We start from the raw sequence: 19,640 nt of genomic DNA on the forward strand, positions 1-19,640 counted from the left end.
GAACTATCAATTAGTTTGCTTATTAGTATACCGATTACAGCGCCCCACATGGGCTTTTATCGTGATTTTCGGGATCTAATAGAACTGTGAAATATCCTCTCGATGTAGAGTTTTTTTCACGAACATAGGAACATTTCGTTAGTGCGAAGTGGTATTTTCTCTCCCTACCCTCATTTTCACTAACTGGAATGGGTACTACATTGGCGTTACATTCTTATACTTCTCAGGTTAAAAGTAATTAACTTCTGAAAATAGTATAATCCAACCTTTGAAGGAATAGAGTTTAGCATTTAAAAAATAAGATTTAGAACAGGGGATTTTACCCTTTCTAAGATTGTATTCTACCCATACAATTAACAGTCCTTCTTAAATTTGTCTAGCTTTTTAATTAAGCTCCAAAATAAACTCATTTTTAATTAAGGAAAAATTTATATTAAAAAAAAAGTAATTTTTAATTAGAACAGCCGGAAGCTGAAATATTAGGTTTAAGAAATAAGTTAAATTTTTTTTCGTTGCTATGAACTTTCTCGAAAGGGATGTTAGCGTAAAATATTCCTTAAGCCTTGTTTTAAATTATAAAATCTCGCGTTCTTTAACGAAATTTGAGACGTAATCTCACGTGCTTTTTGAATATGTTAGTAATCGTTAAGCCTTGGTTTTCAATTTCAAATTTTGCGCGAGAGAACGCGCAATATCACGTGTCCTCAAATCTATAAATAGCTTCATCGTACCTTTAATGAAGCCAACTATTTAAAAAAAAAACATAGTTTAGATTAAAGTAATTAATAGGGATTAAATAAAACTCGATAAACACGAAGTTTAAAAAAAAACCCTCTCTCTTTACTCTTTTAAAAGTTTGGGTAGAGCTAGAATTTTGCAAAAACTCCCGTACCCTAATTGCTGTTTTATTAAAGTTAACTCCGTTAATGAAGTTGAAGGCGAAAGAAAAGTTAAATAACTTCTTAGACTTAGGCTTTGTGCTCATTACCAATTTAATTTTGAACAAATTCGATCGATTGAACTTAAAAAACTTAAAAAAAGCACGAGTACCTATTTGGCTTGTGATCGACTTTTTCGATGATGTAGGATGGTAGCCCTATTACCCTGGCTTGTAATTTAACTTAGTAACGCATTATGAAAGGAGGGAAACAGGAAGCTTCCGTTATTGAATCGAAAAAGGACACTAGACTTCGTAAGGAAACGTATTTGACCTTTTCTTAATTGACTTGGGATTAAAAATTTAAAATACTTCGGGGTTTCAGGGTTTGCCTTTTCAACTTTCATCCTGTACCGAAATTAACGAAGTAAGCTACCGCGGTGGGATCAAAGTTTTCTAGTTATAAAATAAGTTTTAAAAATTACTAAAATACTAAAATTTTCAATGACTTCAAGAAGTAGTTTAAGATTTTCATGCAAAATTATTAGAAAATTTTCAATTTAATCCAAAGAGACTCGGCTCTCTTTATGCGATACAATTTTGTCTTTCAACTTTTGAAACGTCGACCCTTTGACCTTAAGGTCAATTAATTTTAAAATATCATGAACAAATTTAAATAAAACTATACATGGTCTGTTGGATGACTCATTTAAAAATAAGTAAGAATTAACTGATGGACAACTTTTGCTTATTTAGTTAGAGGGTCATCCGTTAAACACTCCAATGTTCGTAACTTAGGGTTTGTCCTTTAAATCAAAACGTTATAGAACATTTTCGACTCAAAATCACCCGCGGTCCTAACACCCCCCCCTTTTTGGAACACTCGTGTTAACTAGAACAAACACGCTTTTAATTAAAATGCACACGTATTTACTTAAATTATTTTGTATATTATCATCGCAGGTTTCGAAGCCACGATCCCTGGATTCGCTCGTTATTCAATGGACGTTCGGGAAAGCCAAGGAATCTACGATTTAATTATTAAAGACGTACACTTGAGTGACGAAGGAGAATACCAGTGTCAGGTTTGTCACTTGAACAATCTTTACCACGCGCTAACTAACTATAATGAAAGCCTTCGGCGTAGGCGAGACACCGACAGAGAGAGAGAGAGAGATCTTAGTACACGTTAGAAAGGTTAAGTAATCATTGGAAGCTTTCCTTTCACTCCCGGAAGTAGAGATAGTTCTCTAGCCAAGGCTTAGCGGATAGAGTCGTAATAGCGCTTTTAATCACCCACCGGGGGTTCTCCCTTCTTGGTGGCCCCCGGAAACTTTGGAAGTGTATCGAGAGCCTCTGTTTCCAATAAACGTCGAAATTAAGTTTGAATTGTCTATAGGTACAATTCCTCCTCATCAGGGTGTGTATCCTTGAGCTATTGTGTAGCGAATAGAGACGGTATTTGTTCCGATGCCTCTTTACACGTTTAAGAGTTCTCTCAATTGTGTAGATGAATTTTCTTATTCTTAACGACACTTTGACAATCAACTCCGTTCCGACACGCGATAGGCAACCATATTTTGGCCATAGATATATGAATACATATTCTACGAATCGGTGGTTGTTTACGGTGACGACAACTAGCAGGCGCTATCTATCGGTTTACGATAAAATTAAAAACTTGCTTTAAATTATATAATGTTTTTAAAACTACAAGCTTTGCTAAGACTAATTTGAATTAGGCCCGAGTTCCCTATCGCCGGAAGTTAGGTTTATCTCGGAATTCGTGGAGGGGAGAAACGGGAAGAAATTCGTCTGTCGTCTGCTACAAAGGCCAAAAATATGTAATGTAGCAGACGACAGACAAATTTCTTCACGAATCCCGAGGTAAGCCTAATCCTAATAAGGAATAAGGCGGATTAGGCCCGAGTTCACTTTCCTCTGGGTTCGTGTTTTAACTTTTACATTAGGTTTTATTTCAACCAGCTTTAGAGATAGATGGAGCTGTAAAAGTATTCCCGTAGAAAAATATACAGTCGTCTGCTTGTTGTTACCAATGCGGTTAATCGAGGGACCTAATATAGGGCATCTAGGGTTCTAATCCCATATCCATGATTTCAACCCCATCTTTATTGTTACTTGTTCTTCCGCTGGAAAAGATGAATTTACTCCGTGAATTGCCCTTTGTCTAAGCCTTTACTTACCTGAGGACTGACATTGTTTACTAGTTATAATTATTAATAATCTTTGTGGAAAAGATGTCTTAAGAACAAACAATTTTAAAGTCGCTGGTATGTACGCTCTCTTAGTCATTTACATAATTTTAATTTTAAACTAGAGAGAGCGCGCCTTATACCGGAAACTTGGCTGCTGGAATATGCCAACTTAACCGCGGTATTAGGTTGTTTGTTTGGGTAGAGCATCATTGCATGCCACACCAACATTGAAATGCAATATCTAAGTTCCTTTGCTTTTCTTTGTGTGTGCGGTCTAACTTCGTATCGAGTCCTTTTTAAGAAACTTGCATTGCAATAACGTTTAAAACCCTTAGAAGTTTCGTGCGTACATCAAAGACGGAATTTATACTTAATATTAAAATTAATCTTATTAAGTTGATTAAATTTAAGCTGTTTTCCTAATTTAAAATTTAATTAAAGTTAAGTTCCTCTCTCTCTCTCTCTGAAATTTAAGCCAACTTAATTATGACGCAAAAGGAGTTGGGAAAGAAAATTAATTTTGCACACTTCAAAATATCATAATCAATTTTTGGGTGGACCAGCTATGTTTTTAAATTATTTCAAAAATTTGTATCTTGGTGAAAACTTAACCGATTTTAACGAAAATTGTTTTATTTCAAAGAGAAAAGTACCCACTACCCTCTCTATAAAGTTCATTTTAGATGACACTTTCCCTTTAAAGATAGAGGGCGCTGGGGGGGAGAAGTAAACGAAATCGATGTATTTAATCCCCTACTTAAGTTCAATGTATATTCGGGTGACCAAAATGAAGTCCTTCAATTTCTGGTCCGCTATAGAATTACAAAGTCTATGCGGTGTTGAGTTTGAAACTAAATCCGCGGATATAGCTTCGTGGTCGATTGCCAGTTAGATTATTGGCGGAAAGGCCCAAGTTATATTCGGCAAATGCAAATGCGAATATTCAGTCCCGCCATTCGTGTTTCACCTTATTAAATATTCGCCAAGTTACGATAACATTCATCGAACGTCAATATAGATTCTGAGAATTTCACCCCAAAATCATTCGGTGTCGAATGGACCGGAGTTAGTTAGAAAGTGCGGTTCTCTGTCAGTTTATCTCTCGATACGTAAGTCCATAATAAACCTTCCTCTATAAGTAAACCATAAGTTCATAAGATACGTTCACCATAAGTTTGTTACTGGCTACAAACTGGAGCTTGTCATGAAGTGAGTGAGGTAGGTCATAGATTCGAGGTAAAGCGACGCCTGATGAGGCGCTTTCAGACTAAATTGGAAAATGGACTGCAAAATCGAGTGTAGTCTGCAATTCTCGCTTCCGTCGTTCTCGAACTAGCTCGAGCTGTAAGTCTCTGGCATTACGAAGCATAGGTAGTGTGATTCATACTTCTGGAACATATCTTATAAACTTATGGCAAGCTAACCGGAATCATTGTGTACCCATTTTCTCAACGTATTTAGGCGGATTTTGTGGGAAGAGATAGACTAATTATTATCTATGACCTGGCGAGTAGTTTTTCTCTGTCTGCACGTTGAACCATGCGCACACCTTACCTTGGTTTAAACGAACCAATGAGATTACTGTTAGAAAAACGTCAGAGTTATGGGACGTGACGTATAGTAAGTTATCACCAAAAACCCGCATAGAAATTTATAAACATCTCATATAAAATAAATAATAATTTTTAAAATGTAATCATAATGTTTGGACAAGGCATAACTCTGGTGATTTAAAAGCAATAGCAAAATCCTTTGAGGGTGTGATAGACCCTTTTTCTGCAATTCAATGGTACAAAATACTTGGTTATATCTCAAGCAGAACTCAAGATAATCTGTTTTTAAAAATAAATAATTTAGAAAATCAGTTTATAAGAATTACTTGGACAGACTTGACCACGACTCTAGATACCAACCAAGTAACCACCATCAAACCAACCGCTTTTCTCATTTTTGTTGGCACGCTAGAGTGGTTTCTACTAGCTGCCTTGATAATTTTGTTGCTCGTCTATGTACCCCTAATGGATCGTATAGAGCTGAAAATGATTGAAAATTCTTCAAGCTACTCACAAAGGGTTATCGGTTTTTTTTGGTACGAAAATATAGTAGTACTTTTAAAGTTTCTTATTCAAATTCAATAAAAAGTTGTAAAATGTTTTTTTATTATATTATATAGATGTTATTGTCGTGACACATTCCCTTTTAAGTTATGGTTCTCTGAAGAATGCGCATTTACCAAAAAAATAACTGAAAAATTCACTTCTTTTCAAATTATCAGATAACTTTCAGATTAGTTCTGGAAGATAAACTTATAACCGACTAGCTACAAAGATACCCAACGTTTGCCGAAATTCAGAACATTTTTGTTAAGTAATTTTGCCGGCCACCATTTTGAAAGATGGCGGACGACTAGTCGCAAAGCCCGTCTATATAGTATATCCCTTAAATTTAATAATGAATCTGAAAGACAATGGAAGATAAACTTATAACTCACTATAGCGACAAAGAGACTCAACGTTTGCCGACCTTCAGGGCATTTTCGTTAAGTGATTTTGCCGGCCGCCATTTTGAAAGATGGCGGATGAAAGGTCGCAAAGTCCGTCAATATAGTATATCCCTTAAATTTGATAATGAAACTGAAAGACAATGGAAGATAAACTTATAACTCACTAGTGATAAAGAGACCCAACGTTTGCCGAAATTAGGAACATTTTTGTTAAGTAATTTTGCCGGCCGCCATTTTGAAAGATGGCGGATGGTGAGTCGCAAAGCCCGTCTATATAGTATATCCCTTAAATTTAACAATGAAACTGAAAGACAATGAATGATTTCTAATTAAATGTAAGGGCCATCCCTAAAACACTCCATCAAATCATAACTCTAAAACAGTGTCCCTTGTGGCGAACAAAATGGAGATATATAGAAGTTACATTTTTAACTCAAACTTGATTGCCAAAGAATTAACATCCCCCTTAATTTATTATCAGACTTATCAGATACACCCTGTATATACAAGTCTTCAACAATATAATCAAAATATTTCTTATTTTGTCTTTTCTCAAATTGTAAATCAACAACTTATAGATCGTCATAAAACTTATGTTTGTTATACTCTGAAAAATTCCCCTTCATGTAGGTTTTAAGAAAATAAGTAAAATTCGGAGTCCCTGACGCTAGGCAAGCACGGGTCTCGCTTTCGTCCAATTTAAGCAATTTGCCTCAAAGACAAAAGGGTATAGTTTCATCCTCTATGGTATGCAAATGAGTTTTCGGGACGGTGTTAAGAAACTCGATATTGTCCTCATTATAGAAGACAATGTAAAGCTGTCCCCCTCCCCGGTATCTCCCCCTTTTTAGTCTGTCCTTCCTCCCACCCCATCTTATTGTTCCCCTTAGAGATCCGTTCACCCTCGCGAACGTATACCTCAAAAGAACAAAGACAAATAGAACCAACAGAGTGTGAGGCACACTGTAAAGAAAGTGTAGGATATACTTAATCGTGTAAATCACAATCATTGCCTCTGAGTCAACAAAAAAACAAAATATTTACTTCTCTCCATGGTATAGGGTGAAAAACTCTCGTATGAATACTGCCATACCATAAATTTATAAGATATGTTACATAAGTATACACTTTGTAATGCTAGAGACACAGCTCGAGCCAGTTCGAGAACGACAAGCGAGAATTGAAGTACTACACTCGATCGGTGGTTAATTTTGCAGGACTTCCATCTAGGTCCTATTTAGTCTGCATTACTAAGCCTTTGACAGCGCCTCACCAGTTGTCGCTTTACCTCGAATCTATGACCTACCTCACTCACTTCATGACAAGCTCCAGTTTGTAACCAGTGACAAACTTATGGAACATATCTTATGAGCTTATGTGCAAACTAATACCGAAAATGTTACCCCAACAATATTATTTTCAAGAAACAATGATGTAATTATTTTCTAACATCATTCCCAGATCAATGAATACCTCTTGAAAATGAGCTCTTAGTTCTATTTCGTCTTTTAGAAAAATTATGTAAAAAAGATATCTTAATATTAAATAAAGTAGAGCAATGATTGTTCAATTAACCAAAGAAACAAACGAAGCCCTCATTGGAGTACGTCGACGTAAACCATACTGAACCCTACATTCGAAAGACTTCATTAACCCACTGCACTTTCTATTAATCATTAACCTCCCCATGCAGTGTCCAGCTTACTTTCTATTAATCATTAACCTCCCCATGCAGTGTCCAGCTTACTTTCTATTAATCTATATACCCTTGATAAGAAACCCGTCACGTGGTTTAGCTATTGAAAGTCAATGCCTTACTCATTATTATTATTTTTTAATATATAAAATAAATTATAATTAATAGAGATGGGGTTATTTTCGATTCACAACCTATCATAATAAAAAAAAAGGAAAAACTATTTAAAAGTTGCCCGAAACAGCTGTCGAGTCGAAACTCGAAATGGTTGTAGAAAATCGGTTAGGCTTAACGAAATCCCTGTATGCGGGTGGGGGAGGAGAGTTAAGGTATTAGCAGCTTCAAGGGTGGTGGAAGGGGTCTAGGGTCTGGGGTTTTGAGAAGACCCGGTAGCGTCGCCTAATTATTGAAGGAGAAAATGTAATGATCAAGGCTCGTTTATTAGTCCTTATCATCATCGCCTTCCAATTAAGCTTATGGCTAATTTGTTAAAGCCCGGAGCTCTGCCACCAGTTTAGTGGCCTGAGAACGGTCAACGAACGAACGGAAGGGTCCGGCTATCCCCGAAACATAATTACGGATTGAAATATGTGCCGCCGCCGTAATTATTACTGATCTTTTTTAGCCATTCGGGGTTTTCTATTTACTTATCGGTCCTGACTCGACTCGACTCTACAATTAGCCATCTAATTCCTGGTGGTTAACCAAAGAATTACACGTGTTCGACCATGCATTGACCGAGCGTATTTGGAAACGGAGCTTAAATACCGTGTATGGGGTAAGAAAACTGGGAATGAGCTTACATGCAAAGTTATATAATAATGGAACGGTTTGCACGACCGAGGGGAGTAAGATTAGCGTTCTACTATGTCAAAGTCGTTAATTTTAAATTGAGTTTCAGAAATAACTGTTTAAAGCGCAGGGTTCTGTATTTTATCTGGTAGTATATCAAGGTCGCTCCACTCTACACGAAAAAAACAATTCCCCAACACTGGCAAAATATTTACTGCATGCTTAACAGGTCCTCTTAGAAATACAAAGTCCATGTATTACCAGGATATGGCTTAGTTTGCATTTGAAACCGTCTTCAAGGTCTTCCTGTAATCAGAATAGAGTTTACTTTAATCTCATCTAAAATAACATTAAAAGCAAACTCCGGCTGACCCCTAGAAGCGTATCCATGACCTCTTTAGCCTTGATTTAGCCACAGGCTCTTGGACGTCTGAGTGGCCCTTGGGGGGTGAGGGGGGTAGGGTTTTGAGCCCCACGGGGGTTAGAGGCGCCCCTCGGCGTTAATTAGATCCCAAACTCGGGCCAGATCGCCAAATAATCAGAAATAAAGTTTGCGAAAAAGGGGGGTACGGGTTAGGCTTAGGTCAATGGTCGTTAGACCGTCCAGGGAAGAAAGTTTTAATACGTATAAAGGCCAGGAATTTCCCCTTTTATAATGCTGGGATATTAAGCCTTGTTTTCACGTGAACGGAGGTCATCTGTGTTAATGTTTTTCCATTGGATGTTGCGCCTGTACTTATACCTTTTCTTTGATTCCTAATGACTTAATCCGTTTGGGAATGGGGGCTAGTTTGCCTCGCCTTGGATACGGATTCGGATTCGGCTTCGGCTTGATGTTTTCTGTAGGAATTGTAATAGTGATTTATCCTAGTAGTTACAAAATCAATACACAGTTAAGCCTAAAGGAAGGGTTGAAACAATGTTTTTCTTTAATGTTCAAAAGTGCATATTATGGCTATATGGTTCTACCCGTATGTTTGTACAAACTGTTCATAAATGGTGGTAGAACCGAAGTACAGTTGGTTCTGTAGTCTGCTACCACGAACTTTTTCGTGACGTCAACACCCTCCTATCTCTTATCTCGGTTTTGGCAACCATATTGGAAGTCGTCAGCTTGGGTCATACATTTTAGACTCCCAATATTGACGTCACGTCCCCTTAGCACCACCCCTCTTAATACCACTCTATGGGAAGCCAATTTTGAGTCTAAAATGTAATTTCATTGAAGTTTTGCACTAAGGACCACCGCTTAAAAGTTACGATTGTAAGAATGTTTTAGAAATGACCCCTTAATTAATTCAGAAATCATTGTCTATTCAGTTTCTTACTTAAATTTAATGGGATCATCCATAAAACACTCTAATCATGACTAGTAAACTGTGGCCCTTATTGCAAAATGTCATAGAACACTTTCGACTCAAATATAACCACTCAGTTAATTATTACGTTCTTTCGAATAAAGGCTCAGAAAGGATTTTCTAGAATAGGTCTTTCCTTTAAAACCCCTCTTTTAAGAACCCTCGTCATGCGGCAGGCAGCCGAACATTCGGTTGATAGTGAAATTAGAGTGCATGCACGGGGTGCGCCGCGCACGTTTTCCCGCTTGTTAAATGGCGTCCTAATAGAGGAAACGACACGACACGAAACTAAACGTTTCCTTTCTTAAAGGTAATTCCCTTGGAACTACCTTCCATTTCCGAAAACAATTTTCTAGATAAGAAAGCTCCGCATTATTTCTATAACCCTGCAGAAAGAAAAGAAAAACTTGGGACTTAATAGGTATACCCCCTTTCATTGCATGCGCCCATCTCGTATCCGTATTTCTAAACCATCCTGGAACTGTACAGGGTGTTTCTGATAAGTCCGGCCTAAATTAAGGGGGATGTTCTTTGGGAAATCGATTTTGAGTCGAAAATATAACTTCCATCTCCATTTTGCCACAAGGGATACTGTTTTCGTGTTAAGATTGGAGTATTTTAGGGATGACCTCTTAATTAAATTATAAATCATTGTAACAAAGTAAACAAGTAACAAAAACATCCTGGTGATCAGCGCAACCCTTTGACGCATTATAAACTATGGACTAGATTTAATACATTTAATTTCGAACCATACCATATAATGTGTTTGTTGCTTAAAATAATTTAAAATGTAGAAACTACCGGTTAGGCCCAAAACAAAATCATTTATATTTAAAGGTTTATAGGAACGTTAGCTATGGTGAATAAATGTAATGAATACATCATTAACTAAGGACGATTCAAGAACTAGATATAATCATTTAATTTGGAACAGTAATGTTTTGGTATAGTCAAGAAGTGATATTTAGTTTACTAGGGAGAAGGTGTAAATTCGCCACATTTCTAGCGCTATCTCCAGTCCAAACGTATAGTAGGTCCGGAATTAATCCCCTCCTCTAAATTACAACCAGCCAGCATCTCATTGGTTCTTGAAAACTCACGTCAGCGCGACTCGAATGACGAAAATTACTTTGTATTTTCCGACTGAGGAGAGGAAGCGAAATAGCCCGGCCTCCTTTTACGTCCCCCCTTGTATTTTGAAAGGTGGGACTGGGACTATGGCCCGTGAATACTTTGGCATCTTATACCTTCTCCCTAGTAAACTAGATATCGCTTCTTGGTATAGTAATTTAAATGTAGAAACTATTACCGAAGTAAAAATGTTACTATTTAAAGGTATAGTTTCGCTAGCTCGCTATGGAAAATAAATGAAATGTATTCCCCTCTCTTGCAACGTCCATTTTAGCAGCAATTTTGTAAAATTCAATAACGCGTCTTGTTGTTGTTGCTATACTATTTACAGTTATTACGCGTCATAAATAAGCCGCCGGAACAAATATATTCCTTCCTTTTGCTGAAAACAAATTGTAACCCATTCCCTAAAATCTCGCGACATCGTTGGGCACACCAGGTAAACGATCACGGGTCCCCCAGGAATAACTCGGCCCCGCAGATTTATAACCATTCAATATTTCCTAACGTCGGTATAACGTTACGCCTAGACCTTTCTCGTGGTGGAACTTGAAAGCGCTTCAACGCAGTGAAAGTATTACCATACAGTTGGCTTTTAGTAAAGAAAATACCCTCGGATGTACGTTACGACGCTTAGGGTTGTTTGCGGTTGTTTTGGCTACGTTTAAAATGCGCGCTCGGGTTTTAAGAGTGAATGATCGCGGGGAATATTTTCCATAGCGTCATTCAAATCGAATAACCCCGGGGTCCAACCCCACAAACCTCCCCCCTTCCCAAAAGAAGCAATGCAAAAGAAGCGAAATTTAACCAAGATGGTATGAGACACAATGATTCCTTTATTAAAACATAAGGAAGATCAGACAAAGAAGAAATTATTATTATCAGGGATGGATTTAATTTTAGAAGTAGGAATGGAGAACAGAGCAATCTGGGCGCGCGTCAAAGTCCCGGACCCCCTTCCACGGAACGGAAGGGGGGGGGGTATAAAAGAAGAGGCGGCCGGTCATAGCGACGGAGGCAAAAAGGAATTGCGTACTTTTCGCCGTCCCCGTCAGCAACGTTATCAAAACATAGTTTTAGTGACCCTATAAGATAATTTAAAATTTTCTTTTACGTGTTGTGGGAGGGGCTCTATACTGGGTGGTCTATGAGTCGGAATAACTGAAGTAAATACTAACCGTTCTCCATTCCTGCTTCGAAAATTAAATCTATCCCTGGTATTATTATCTATTTTTTGCAATGCGAGCACGTGTAATTGAGACCTTTGGTTTAAGGACGCCACGTCCCCTCTGTCTTAAAAGCTAGTTCTGATACAAATACAATGGCGCTAGGCGGCAGCACTTAACAATCGCCTCTTCCGAAGGGTAGGACCGTTCATGTTGGGCAAGGTACACTGGGAGAGTTTTAACGCATTCCGCAGGTCGCCTATCATCTTTTCTACTCCATGGTACCGTATTTCTCCCTGGTATAGTACGGTTAACCTGACTCTCAAACTATAAACTTTAAATAAGCCCCGTTTTTACATTGTCAATATGAGACGAAGCTAAAATACAGAAATATGCCTAGAAAAATATTCTTCGCTACGTAAGTTAGGGAACGGGGTTGACTTTTGAATCTCTTATACCGTGGAATATTTATTGGTTGATGGATTCACCCCTTCCCTACCCCTACCCCTACCCCTACCCCTACCCCTAACCCTAACCCCACCCCCACTGGGTCCCCATCCTTCCTAGAAAAACTTTTAAATCAAATAGTCGACAGAGAGGAGAGGAAAGGAGAGAGGAAACGTCATCTTAACGTATTCCGACTCCCGAAGAATTTATATATTTTTTTCCTCCTATTTCAATCCCTTTCCAGTACTTGAAATAACACACCAATATTGAAATTGCTTTTGGGACCTCTAACGTTATTTTTACCCCCAGAATCCCTCGCGCTAGCTACGTAATTTAGTTATATATATACGCGTACTTCTATGAGATAAAAATCATTATAAGGATATGAATATTTTTAACATTTTAAATGTGAAGTACTTGAGGTATACTCTAGTTCCGTTCCATACCATGCTGGTGTATGTATGTACTTACTGTTCAGTACGCACCCCTGCACGGCTAGCCTAGTGTGTGTTTGTATAACCAACGGAAAACACTTACGGGAATGCGAGTTGTAACATCCTCTAGGGAGAGACAGACAGCCAACCTTTTACCGGACATTCTAGTTGGAACCAATTTAGTACGCGAGAACGTTTGTAGTTAAATAAGTATTACGGGAAGGTAATATTAGTGTGATAATTAATTGCTTGACAAAAGAAATACTTTGAGAGCGTCGTAAACATCAAACTGCGAAGCCTATAGTTAAAGGAAAAGTTTAGGTAACATAACATTATGCCTTGAAAGAACGGTTTTTTTCTGAATATAAAAGCAAAAATATTAAAATGAAAATAAATTATGTCTTATTACAATTTGATAATTAGTACATTTAATTAGTCTTAAAAATTAGTGGCGTCTGCTAAATCGAACCACTAACCCCTACGGGATTGGTTGAATCCTCATAGGCTGAGATAGGTAAGGGTAAGGTAGGTTCTGGCTAGCAGACGCCGCTAAACCAATGGCGGATCGCGCAGTAGTCCTTGATTATTTTTAAGACAAATTAAATGTACTAATTATTTTTTATAATATTTAATTCCTTTTATATTTAGGAACACTCCATTCTTTTAAAGTATAAAGTTATGTTACCTAAACCTTTCCTTCAACTTCTCCATGCAGTGTCTCCAATACGCCCGTTATCACGACTTTCAATACAATCTAAATCCATCTTGAAACGTTCTCAGGTCTTGTATGGGTTCTTAGCTATCCGTACATTCGTATCGCTCTGTTCCATTGAAGAGCATTAATAATGTGAAAGGTTAGTGCGCGGCGTTTCTCTATGGCGATTTTCTTGGCCACGGAGATTGTTTCCCAGTTTAACTTGATTCACGACGTTTACTCGAAGTGAGGTTCTCCGTCCCAAGTATAGAACTCTTCGGGGTTTGTCAACGGAAGAGTGGAGCTCCTCCCTCGATCCTGGTTTACATCGTCGGGGAAATTCCTTCTTGTCTCTTTAGACGACACGATAAAAGAAAAAAGACTGTTAATTGAAGTTAGTTTTAAAGTAATTAACGAAATGTTCTCGGTGGTTTTGTATTTATATTCTTATTTATCGTCTCACCAAGGCTAAGGAAGTTCAAAGGCTTGGTAGTTCTTTTTAAATCAAGTTTTAAAATTTAAAAATATATGATAGAATAGGTTTCAATTCTGCTCCTCATTTATTAATTCTCTCTGGTTGATGCTAGTCCCTTTGCAATAATTCTGTATTTATACTCGACATTATCGTCTCACCAATTCATATGAAGTTAAAGGGATGGTGGTTTTTTTAAATGAAGTTTTAAATTTAAAAAAGAAACTTTATGATAAAATGGCAGGTTTTCGAAAGTGTTAGGTTTCAGTTCTACTAGTCATTTATTGCCACTCCTCTTGAAATAATTCTCAAAGTTTGTTGCTTTTCAAGAAGTTTAAAGGCTTCAGTTGATATACTTCTGAAGATCTTAGAAAGCGGCGTAGGCGATATCCGTGGAAACGGTCAAGTCCTTTGGGCATTGGAGGCCGTTTTTCCGGCCCAAAACCATGAGCGCATGGTTAGCTCCTTGGAGTTTCCGGCCGCGTGTTTAAATCCCCAGAAAATTAAGAAGTAAGCATTAAAGAAAAACACGCGGTAAAATGAAAGGCCTCAGGAAATCGGATAAAAATATTTCCAACCTACCGCGTTGCGTCTGTCTTTTATACCCTGCAGACCTCTTTCGCTTTCTTTATATACACTTCAGGAAAAACATACACACTCAGAATTCCTTTCGAGCGTACGTGTATTTCGTCCTACAGTAAGGGACTTGTTAACAGAAAGGTCATAACGGTTCATTACCACCCTAAATTGTTAGTTTATTTATTGTTCATTAGGCTAATTTATACTTAATTCGTACGATGTCCGCCGCCGGACATTGATGCGGGATTTTAAACAAAGTCGTCCTACGTCGATCGAAGCCGAGTCTTTGGTCCTTCTGGACTCATTATGTCTCAGCTATCCCGCGAATTTGCTTGGGGTCAACTATAATAATAGCCCTTTAATATTCATTCCCTAGTGCTCTCGCTATCTCTCCCTTATACTGTATACAAACGGATTTAAACACATCCGCCCTTAAGGCTGAGTACCATTTCTTGGTAACGTATAGACGTGAAGTATTTTGTTTATAAAAGGTTCCGAGAATATTTTGAAACATCTTTAATTGAAAGTGAAATTGTTTTGACATATAGCGAGATATTTTGTCGTTATAAGGACCTTTTCGACGCAAAATAAAAGGGGGTAGGAAACCCTCAGTATCGGGGCATACATTGACATTCGTCTCTGCGCACTTTCATGATACAAATTGACTACAGCGCAGGCGCCAAAATGCGAGGTGGAAGGCAGCGTTTTATCCCCCCCCGTGTCTTCCCCTCTCTGCTACATCGAATTGGTCCATATAACGCCAATCGCGAGATACACCTGTAGATCGTTTTCGTTTCCCGTACCAACACCGTTATGACGTCACCACAGTCGTCACTTACGCTCTATCTATAGCAAACTTACCACGTGGTTTGCCACAACCAACACCATTATGACGTCACCACAGTCGTCATGAACGCTCTATCTAGCAAACTTTACACATGGTTTCCTACAATCAACACCATTATGACATCATCACCCATGACGTACTGCGCGTATTTCCGTTTTCCAAATATTTTCAAATAATTTAATAAACTCGCTGAAATTTCGCATACTCTAGACCTTGTAGTCGAAATTAAACTGGATCTCTTTCAGATTTAATTGTTTGTATTGAGGAATCCGTTGGTTCGTTGGTAAGAGTCGTTCCGGTCTTCGTTTACGAATTAAAATGGAGGGGAATTTCGGGTTTTACAATTGTAGATTAATTAACTATTTAATTTACATAAAATTCAAGGGGATCTGGTTGGAATTTGCGGGGACCTCGTTGTTTATTTTTAGTTGTAGGGAAAGATGGGGAGTGGAGAGAAAGGATTATAAGATATAGAAAATAACATAGCTATCTAGGAGAGAGGGACCAAAACCCGGAGGCGAAACCTAATTATAACATTAATTAGAGACTTTGCGAAAAGGTAATTAGAATATCGACTCTGCATGCAGGAACCTTTACCAGATAATATAGTACATACGCCTTATATATATAAGTTGGGAAATACACTTTATATCCGAAAAATAAATCCACCAGCAAAACACTCGTGAAAAGTTGGTACTACATGCCTCTAGCAAAAATATATAGAAGTACCCCCTCTCGTAACGACGTAGTTTGCATATTTTGCAATTAATTGTAATTTTAGTTTTTGGCGTTTTTTTACCTTAGTATTAAGTAATATTAATTGTTAGGTCGTGGCACGCGCTCCATATCTCGCGCCATGATTGACGTCACATCACGTGCAATTTTTTTTTCTAATCTCGCGCCAAATTTTATTCGACATGGCGCGTGCCACGTGAATTTTGTTAGCAGGAAGGCAGGGCGTTACGCAATTGGTCGGAGGTGCAAATTTCAAATAATCTATGAAATCCAGAAAACTAATTTGAATTTTAAAATCATTCGTAGATAATTTCACCACACAATTTGGTCTTATAATTAGTAAAAGAATCGATATTAAAAAACACTTAATTTTCCTCGATTCACATTTCCTTTAATACATTCAAAAGTAAACGATTACTTTGAGTGATTGACCCCTCTTTTCAAATCATTTCAATAAATACCTTATTTAATTTTGTAGGAGGGGGATGGTGGGATGATTTTCCCTAATTGTCCTGTAAGAGGCATGGTGAAATCATCTACATAGTGACGTCAGCGTTTAGGATTGAATCTCCCCTTAACCCATTTTATATAATGAACTATTCGAACTATGGGGAATATAAATGATTGCCGTACATAATGTATTTGGGGTGGAGAGCGAGAGAGATTTTGACGGGAGAAGCGTGGCTTTTCTGTTTTACAAGATGATCTAGCGGCTTTCGTACAACAAGCAAATTATCGACTTAATATTAGCCTTTTGCGTGTATGTCTACGTCTACCCCTACCACCAAAAACAATTGATTATTGGAGAAAACTCAACGCAAATCTGAGAGGAGGTCTTTTGTTCTCCGTTTTACCTCTTCTTATTTTGGAACAAGACCAAAAATAAAGATATTTAATTAAAATTATCCACTTTCGCTATGAAGTAACTTTGCCAACGCGAAGTCCTAAAAAAATCGAAATAAGTAACAAAAATATTTTTACGAAAATAGAGTTTTACATCATGGACTTTTTATTCAAAAGAGGACTAGAGCTTAGCTTAATTTAGGAGAATACATTTATTTACTTTCCCCCCTCCCAAGGTGTCTATCTTTAAACAGTAATTACTGAAATTAAATGACCTTATCTTTTTGGAAACATAATTAGGTTATTTATAATACGTTCTCACGTATTATATGTGTTCTTTAATCTATTAATAAATACAGTATTTTTGGTTTTGCGCATGTTGTTTCAAGGTAATCAAAAAGCTAAGATAGGATGACGTTTAAGCCCCTCCCCTTTCATAAAACCACATCACTTTTCTCATAAATCCAGGGGATTTCCAAATATGCAGGTTAGTTTGGAGCAAACTACAGCGAGTTCTGTGGTCAATTTGGAGTTGAAAATGTTCTATATGATATTTTGCCCTTTGGTGTCCACTGTTTTCAGTTTCTTTATGGCAAACCCTGTGTATACATTAATAAAAACAAACAAACATTAGTCATATGACCAAGTATAACTCTTATACGGGTCCTCAAATGTACATACAGTATCAACGCTCTGAAATCAATAGGGCCAACTGAAAGTTTGGATGGTATAAAGTTGAAGCTATAGTGGCTCTAGGAGGAAAGGTTCCAAATTGAATTTTAGATAAATTTTTCATCGTAATGTGCAAAGGAGTAGGAGGGGTGGACTTTCCATCAAGCGGATAAAAGGAGGCGTTACCAGGGCAGCCGCCGCCACCAAAATAAAGTAATGACGATAAAGGAACGCGTGGAAGGACTAGAGCCCGCGATATATTCTTGACTGAGTTTCAAGGGTGGCTAGAATTCGTCCAGTTGAAAAATGACCACTGTCCGACGAACGTGATGCCCTTTGGCTTCTAGGCGGCAGACATTTATCAGACAAACTTCAGAAACGAGGGAAAAGACGTCTATATATATATATATGAATCCATGCGGGAACCATGCGTGAGAGTAAGGGCGGGAAATTGTCACGTGACTAAGATCCCCCTCTAACACTTTAACGAGTGGATATTTTGATGGGTAGCTGAACAGAAGTTCGTCGTTAGAAGTTTGAACTGCACTTACTCGCGGTTATAGCTTGAACCATGCATAAGTTTATAAGATAGCCTAAATAAGTATGATACCACCTCTACTTTTGTAATGCTAGAGACTTACAGCTCGAGCTAGTTCGAGAACGACAAGCGAGAATTCAAGACTACACTCAGTTAATTTTGCAGTCCATCTTCTTATTTAGTCTGTACTAAGACTTTGACAGCCCCTCACCAGGCGTCGCTTTAAGAGAATATATGACCTATGTCACTTCACGACAAGCTCCAGTTTGTAACCTGTGACAAACTTATCGAACATCTTATGAACTTAAGCTTGAACCAATCCTGTTTCTCTCCGATCATAACTCATAAACGATGACCCTTGTGGCAAAATTTCACAGAACCTTTTCGACTCAAAATAGATTTTCCATAGATACAACTGTACTTTAGTTGTACCACCATAGTTGAAGCACGTTGTATACTATTTTTACTAGGTTAGAGTGGTTATTAGTGCTCACTAAAAATACGTTTTACTTCAATTAATGAACGTTTATTTGTTGGATATCTTGAAAAGCGCGAAAATGGATAAAACGAGGTCCCTTCCTACCCTCTCCATTCCTATTGGCTAATGCCTGTAGCTTGGGCGATTACTCATTGGGCGCTTTAAATTTGAGCCTATTGAGGGGGAAAGATGTTGAAAATTTTTAGGATTGAATACTCGAGAAATCAGCAAGGAAAGCTCGATTGGTGGCAGACGGTATCTCAATCAACATTTTTGAAAACCAATTTTTTTTTTTTTTACGTTCCCCCTTACTGATCTCAATCGTTTATCACGCCTCTTGAAAAATATAAAAATATTTCTAGTGATTTATTTATTTATTTATACAGGGTTTTTCAAAAAATTTACTCAAAATTGCGCATAAATCCTCTGTACTAATTTTTTAAAAAATATCAGTGAAGTTTTTTCTTAAACGCCTGGTGAGCTGCTTCTCCCTGAACAATGGTGTGTAGCGTGGTAAACATTTCTACAGGGGCTATGGGAAAATACATGGTATTGTTTCAGCCTGAATGCTGGCTTCACCTAAAGTTTTAAAATATTTTAAATTCGGTGTTTACGCGTTAATTACGACGCCATAGTTTTAAATTAATTATAAGTTTAATTATTTATAAACTTTCGAGAAATTTAATTAAAATGTTTATTAGGAAGACACAGTTTCTAGTAATTCAGTTAATGAACTCGAAGTTCGTATGCCGTTCTAATATAAGTAACAATTCAGTTATAAGTATGAATTACTTGTATAGCTAAGATCAAACCATAGAAAATACAGTAATAGGAATAGAAGTTCTATTAAAAACTATTAGGCTAACGTAGCGCTGTCATTTCTTTTTGATGTTTCTTGCTATCTAAATTTAGAATGTATTTGTATTATTAATGCTCTAAATTCTCCCATGAATGTTTGAATCAAGATGACCTGTTTATGATGTGATTAAAGCAACATTACTTCTTTTTATCTTTGGTGTCAGGTGGGACCAGCTCCGGAGCAACAACCGATAAGAGCGGGAGCCAAATTGACAGTCATGCGTAAGTAGGCTGACTTCTTTCTTTCATCTTTATTTCCTTTTTTCTCAACTAAACCCGATCCTAAAGCAAACTGGTCCAC

General features: G+C 37.5%; 1 protein-coding gene across 14 annotated transcripts in view; it reads left to right on the forward strand.

Annotated features, from left to right (window-relative positions):
* Positions 1-19,640, forward strand: part of LOC149673433 (nephrin-like) — a 193,278-nt gene that overhangs the window by 122,249 nt on the left and 51,389 nt on the right. For all 14 annotated transcript variants that reach the window (XR_016366853.1, XR_016366852.1, XR_016366851.1 and 11 more), the window contains 2 exons: positions 1,841-1,962; positions 19,504-19,561. Coding sequence is in view for 10 of the 14 variants with exons in the window: in XM_089838972.1 (XP_089695098.1) it covers positions 1,841-1,962; positions 19,504-19,561 (180 nt within the window). In the remaining 4 variants the exon portion in view is untranslated. The remainder of the gene's footprint in view (positions 1-1,840; positions 1,963-19,503; positions 19,562-19,640) is intronic.

Source organism: Phalangium opilio, unplaced genomic scaffold (assembly GCF_054372755.1).
Source record: "Phalangium opilio isolate 3A_F unplaced genomic scaffold, DU_Popi_V2 ptg000048l_1, whole genome shotgun sequence".
Lineage (NCBI taxonomy): Eukaryota > Metazoa > Arthropoda > Arachnida > Opiliones > Phalangiidae > Phalangium > Phalangium opilio.